Here is a 6,148-nt window from a genome sequence, read left to right as displayed (position 1 = left end):
GGAAAAAGCTTCATGGGGATGAGAAGGATTGCTCAGGGCATGGCCTGAGTCAGAAAGAGCTGCTGAGGGTGAGGGGAGAATACAGAGCCCGAGGAGTTGTTCAAGTACCACCTCCAGGGATTGTAGAGAAAGCATTTAAAAGGCCGTTCTTCTGAGTGGACATAGCTCCTTCAAGGTCCAGTGCTAGAGGGCCAGGTGCCAACATTTCAGGGGACTGGCCAATGGGAAGGAAGAAAAGGAACACATTCTGTCTTGGGACCTACAGGAAAGGCATTGTCTGAATGCTGCCTTAAGCGCATTATCTTACCTAAGGCCACCTTTACTCCACACATTAGCTGATTTTACCATGAAAGAACTGAACTTAGGCTAGGTAACTGTCCAAACTCAAGCAGCTGGTTAGAAACAGGCCTAGGGGGCCAGGAGTATAACTCAGTGGCACAGCACTCGTCTGACAAGTGCAAGGTCCTGAGTTCAGTTCCCAGTACCTGCCCCCCAAAATTAAGAAACAGACCTAGGATTCATACTCAGCTCTACAAAGCATATATTCTGTCCACTGCATAGGGACAAAAAGTCTTAAGAAGCTAAAGGAAAGTCTACACCATAACAAACTTAAATCTCTTTCGGAGCCAAGCAGGCAACAAAACCATGAAGGCCCAGCATAACATAATGATCCTGTATATTATATTTCTATCCTATTTATACTCCTTAAGAGCCAGTGCATAGACCATTCAAAATAATCAAAGACTTGCACTGGCAGCTTTGAACAAAAGTAGACTCCTGATACTGCGATGTCGGCTAAGGGAAGAACCACAAAGTATTTGGGGTGAAGCATGGAGGAGGAGGGTAAGAGATTAATCCCAGGTAAAGGGAGGTATGGAATTAGGATACTGAGGAAGCTCAGATTGTGAGTTCAGACTTTCAAAAAGCATGGATAGAATGAGGGGAAAAGGAAAACAGGCTAGAGTGTGGGACAAAGATGATAACATGGGAAGGACCTCATATTAAGGGCTCATATTGAGACTTCCTGGTGGTGTGATTATGAGGAAAAGAAGCTGGGCCTACAGAAAGGATAACTTGAGTCCATCTAGACCAGAAGTCTGAGGAAGTTTGGTGCAAAAGTTGGCTCTGGAAAGGTGGTTGGAGGTTTAGCCAGAGTGGACAGCATGGAAAGCCATGCCAAGTCATCTAGACTGTGGCCTGCCAAACAGCAGGAGGCCACTAAACAAATGTGCATTGGAAGTGGTGTTTTTTTGGGCCAGTGATACAGCTCAGTGGCACAGTGCCTGCCTGGCAAGCCAGTGCTGAGTTCGATTTCCAGTACAAAAAAAAAGAAAGAAGGTGTTTTCTGAAACTTACCTGAGATTCAGTGCAGCAGCGTGCAGACAGAAAACAGCAGAGATACAGAATATAATGCAAAAGAAAGGAAATTAAAGTTTAAATGTGAGAAAAATTTTGGGAGAAAAAGCAAAATCTGATGAGTTAACACAGGACTTGGACACATTTGGAAGTTTCAAGTCTTCAATAGCTGGAGGAAAAGACAAGTAGCTTGTTTTAGAAGTAATAAAATTTACAGGAATGGTCGTTCATCACAGTAGTAAAAGTCGTTTATGAACAGCAGATGACTAAGTCAAGGTGATCCTTGAGCTCAGAATGGAGGAGAAAGAGCCAGGTGTGCTGACACACGCAAACTCAGAGCTCAGGCAAGTTGAAGGCTACCCAGGGCTACATGGGGAGTTGAAAGCCAGTTTAGATTACATAGTGAGACCCTGTCTCAGAAAATAAGACAAAAAAAAAAAAAAAAAAAAGATTCAGGTGAAGAAAAGAGCCACTGCATTCAAAGCACAGAAACAGTTGGCAGGCCTGGTTTACACTGGTTCACAGAGCAGAGGAGGACTCTTCGGAGTTCAGAGTCAGAAATATGCCTGACTTGTCTCACTGTGCTGAAATGGGGAGAGTGGGAATCCCAAATATACTTTAGGGAGGAAATACAAATGAATTAAGGACAGGTTCTCTCCCTCACATAAAAGAAACGTCAGTGGTCATTTTTGTGAAAGTTCTCCTGCCGTTTCCTACGATTTTACAGTTCCCCTCAGCAGCCCCGAGAGGTGATCACGACCTTCACTTTACAAACGAGAGAACTGAGTTTCAAAATCCTGCCCAAAGTCATACAGCAGAAGGGAAACCGTGATTGCAACCAGGTGTCTACGACCCGGGTCTGCTCCCAAACCGTTTTTTCCTGGGGCTTTGTTTGTTCACATGCCGATAGACAAGCCATGTACTCTCCCTAAGGTGGAGACTCGGGAAACTCAAACACACCGCCCAGGCAGCTGCGGCCCAGTACTCTCCTCCTACGTTCCGACTCTGACCAATCCCCTAGGGCGGTCCCTGCCACCTAGTCCAATGAATGCTTGCTCTTAGAACACCTCCCACCAAACCACCTTCTGATTGGCTCGCTCTGTCGAGTTTTGGCGTTGCCCTAGCAACCAGACTCTAGACGCGCTGCGGCCTCCAGGCTACTGGCTTCAGAACCCTGGAGCTCTTTACCTGCCTCGCGGGTTTCCAGCACCATGTCGGTACGGACGCTACCTCTGCTCTTCCTGAACTTGGGTGGGGAGATGCTTTACATCCTTGACCAGCGGCTGCGGGCCCAGAACATCCCAGGAGACAAGGCCCGCAAAGGTGAGAGGGGTTCGGCCCACGCAGCCAGACCCACAGCCCCTCTTTCCCAACACCCACAGCCCATCAGCACAAATCACTCTTACTGCTAGGTACCTTTCTTATAGCTCTCATCCAGTTGAAATTCCTCAGGAGTCGAATTCTCCAAAAGATCTTTTCCCAGCAGAAGAAATTAATACCCCATGGATATAATTAGGGAGCTCGGTCCAGCATAATCTCCCCATCTCGTCAAATGGGAGAGATAATTTCCCAACATTTCTTGAAAATCGGCCCCTTGCAAAAGCAGGAGTCCCACCAGCTGCTCATCTCCTGGCAACACACTCTGCTAGTTCAAGCATGCCTTTATCCACAAGGAACAGGTTCTGAATCTCCATCCTTCTGGGTAGTATCCTCCTCACATAAGCTGGAGATTAGTCTTGCTCATTTCAGAAACCATTTCTAGAAATCTAAGGTTCTTAAGTAATACAGATAAGGAAATATAGAGAGCTCATAAATCTTTTCTTCACAACTGTTGGAGAAAATACAATTGTGAAAACATTATATGAGAGCTTCTAAATGCAAAATCTGGCTCTCATATCCACCACAGGTAATTGCCCACAGAAATAGGCACACAGAATACTGTGCCACTTTTTTTTTTTTTTTTAGACAGGGTTGTGCTATGTAGTTCAGGCTGTCCTTAAACTCACATTGTAACCCAGGCTGGTCTCAAACTCACAGTGATCCTTCCACCTCAGCCTCCCAAGTGCTGGGACTATAGGTGTGCGCCACCATGCCCAACTTGTATGCCACTCTTTTCCATTCCCTGTTCTCCTACCTTCTCTGCGACTGCAACCAGGTGCCTACGACCCGGGTCTGCTCCCAAACCGTTTTTTCCTGGGACTTTGTTCATTCACATGCCGGTAGACAAGCCATGTACTCTCCCTAAGGTGGAGACTTGGGAAATAACTCTTTCGTCAAATTTTCTGGTATTAAGTATGAATAAAATATATCTTAAGGAGAAGGAAAAGTTGATATAAAGATAATTGAGATGGCTGCTGGTTAAAATATTTATTCTTTGCTGGGCATTTTGGCCTACATCTGTAATCCCTGCTAGTCAGGAGGCAAGGGGCATGGTGAACTTGAGGCCACCCTAGACAGTTTGGCCAGACCCTGATTCAAAATAAAATTTAAAAAGGCTTTGGAGGGAGCTGGGGATTTAGCTCAGCGGCATAAGCGCCCGCCTCACAAGCAGGCAGTCGTGAGTTCGATCCCCGGTACTGATAAAAAGACAGGGGGAAAAAAAAAAAAAAAGGCTTTGGAGATGTAGGTCATTAATAAGAGTGTTCCTGGGTTTAAGTCCTAGTACTGAGGGAAAAAGATTATTCTCCAGTAGTGTCTGTATGCTCAATTAATGTTACCTATTTACACGTATCATATATAATACATACTTTTTAACTATTGTATTTTATGATTGTGTCAAAGTTCATGCACACCTGCTTTTTGGTTTTTGGTTTTTGGGTTTTTTTGACACAGGGTTTCACTATACAATTCCGGCTGACCTTGAATTTACTTTGTAGCCTTGGCTGGCCTCGAACTCACAGCAGTCCTCCTCACACGAGTCCTGCCTCAGGCTCCTGGATTACAGGCATGCGCTACCATGCCTGACCCACCACTCCCTTTATTCTTCAGTCTGCTGTCAGTGAGGCTTTCTAAATAGCAGATGTGTCCATATTCCCCTGCTTAAAACCTTGTGCCAGCTTTCCACTGCTGTCTGTATGCAGGCCACGTTCTCGAGTGGGGCATTTTGGGGCCCTTCCACATCTGACCTCCCACCAATGCCTGCCTGCCTTCTACCCTCAACTGCTTGTAGATCTCCGTTGAAACCACGTCTCCCTGGGTGCAGCCCCACCGCTCCATTCTTCCCTCTTCCATCCTGGTCAGTCAGCTGAAGAATCCTCTTCCTTTGGGGCCCTCACAGGGAGAAAGGGCCTGCCTGTTCTCTCATAGCACCCTGTGCTCCGTAGCACTCCACGCATGTTTCTCTCTACCTTGTCACTTGGCCATGTTCTTCTGATGTGATCTGTGTATGTGAGTTTCCCTCCATTTGATTATTTGATTCTTCTTTGTACTCCAGCACACAGCCTAATGCCTAGACTAGCGTAAATCAGTACTCAGTAAATGTTTGTTGAACTGATCATCTAAATTGGCAGTTTTATATGATGTCATTTCTTCCTCAAGAGGGCTGTTTTCCTGGGTGTTTATGTGATCTGATTTCATTCAGGCTAATGGCACCAATAGGGTAACAAGCCAGGGTTCCCTGCTGGTAGTCTGCATCTTGGAAGACAATATAAATTAGCAATTAACAGTATACTTTCTGGAGTCACAGATCTGGGTCCCTATTCCAGTTTGGCCATTTAGTTTGTTGTATTACCTTAGAATATAATCTCTATAAGCCTGTTTATCATTTTTTTAAAAAGGAAGGTAATAATCAAGGTTATGTTGAATGAAGCAATATATTTAGCAGGTTTGCCACAATGAGTAACAGGTCTTATCTTTCAAGAGGAGGTATAGGCAAGCCCCTGTGAATAATAGAGGATGGGCTTTTAAAAGCTATGGTCCTTCTGGTTTTACTAGATTCGATCTTAAAGAACTTAGCCATCTTTGCTAATTCACTTTCTTTCTTTTTTTCTTTTCTTTTTTGAGAAGAAAAACTGTGTAGTTCAGACTGGCCTTGAACTCCCTATATAGTTGAGGCTGGCCTTGAGCTCACAGTGATCCTCCTGCCTTAGCCTCCCAAGTGCTGGGATTACAGGTTGTGCCACCACCCCCAATTTAGTAATTCACTTTCACACATCCATTCCACACTTTTGGGCTGAATATCGTGCCACCTAATGAGATGCTAGATGGACCCTGATCCAACCCTCCTTGTATCCCTGGAGATAGGGCTATTATTAGCCCAGTCCAGTAACTGACTGTAAAACTAAGAGGCATAGCTTCAAAATGACAAAAATACAACATGTTTCTTTGTTGTTGTTTTGGTTTGGTGTTTGGTGGGGGGGCCCTGTTTTGTGAGACAGAGTCTCACTATGCAGTTTAGGCTAGCCTTAAACTCACTGTGTAGCCCAGGCTGGCTTCAAACTTGTGATCCTCCTACTTTAGCCTGCCAAGTGTTGGGATTACAGGTGTGCAACACTACGTCCAGCATATAACAATTTTTAAAACTATTCAAGTCACATAAGTAATGTTACTATCCCCATTTTATAGATTAGAAAACAAGCTATTTTGCACATACATGGTAAGAGGAGGAATAAAGGATTTGAAAAGCCCAGAGCCTCAGGCGTGGGAGGTCACACCCCTAAAACATTAGGCCTTTATTGCTTCACTGTGCTGTCTTACCTGGGGTTGGGGCTGCATCAGAATCCGCAGGGCTGGCTAGGTCAGGAGGAGAGGAGAGCTCTGGGGGGAAAAATGTATCTAATATCCCCCACTGGTT

The 6,148-nt window shown here is 45.1% G+C and overlaps 1 protein-coding gene across 3 annotated transcripts in view; it reads left to right on the top strand.

Annotated features, from left to right (window-relative positions):
• The first annotated feature begins 2,473 nt into the window (after nucleotides 1-2,473).
• Nucleotides 2,474-6,148, top strand: part of Oscp1 (organic solute carrier partner 1) — a 35,298-nt gene continuing 31,623 nt past the window's right edge. For 2 of the 3 annotated variants that reach the window (XM_003471275.5, XM_013154192.3), the window contains exon 1: nucleotides 2,474-2,679. In XM_003471275.5, coding sequence (XP_003471323.1) covers nucleotides 2,568-2,679 — 112 coding nt within the window. In that variant the 5' untranslated portion in view covers nucleotides 2,474-2,567. The remainder of the gene's footprint in view (nucleotides 2,680-6,148) is intronic. The other variant, XM_063236090.1, reaches the window with a different exon arrangement.

The sequence above is a fragment of the Cavia porcellus genome, unplaced genomic scaffold (genome assembly GCF_034190915.1).
Source record: "Cavia porcellus strain 051 isolate PalLab524CR breed Dunkin Hartley unplaced genomic scaffold, mCavPor4.1 scaffold_25, whole genome shotgun sequence".
NCBI lineage: Eukaryota > Metazoa > Chordata > Mammalia > Rodentia > Caviidae > Cavia > Cavia porcellus.
The sequence above is the reverse complement of the archived record's forward strand: the minus strand, read 5'-3'. Positions and strand labels throughout refer to the sequence as shown.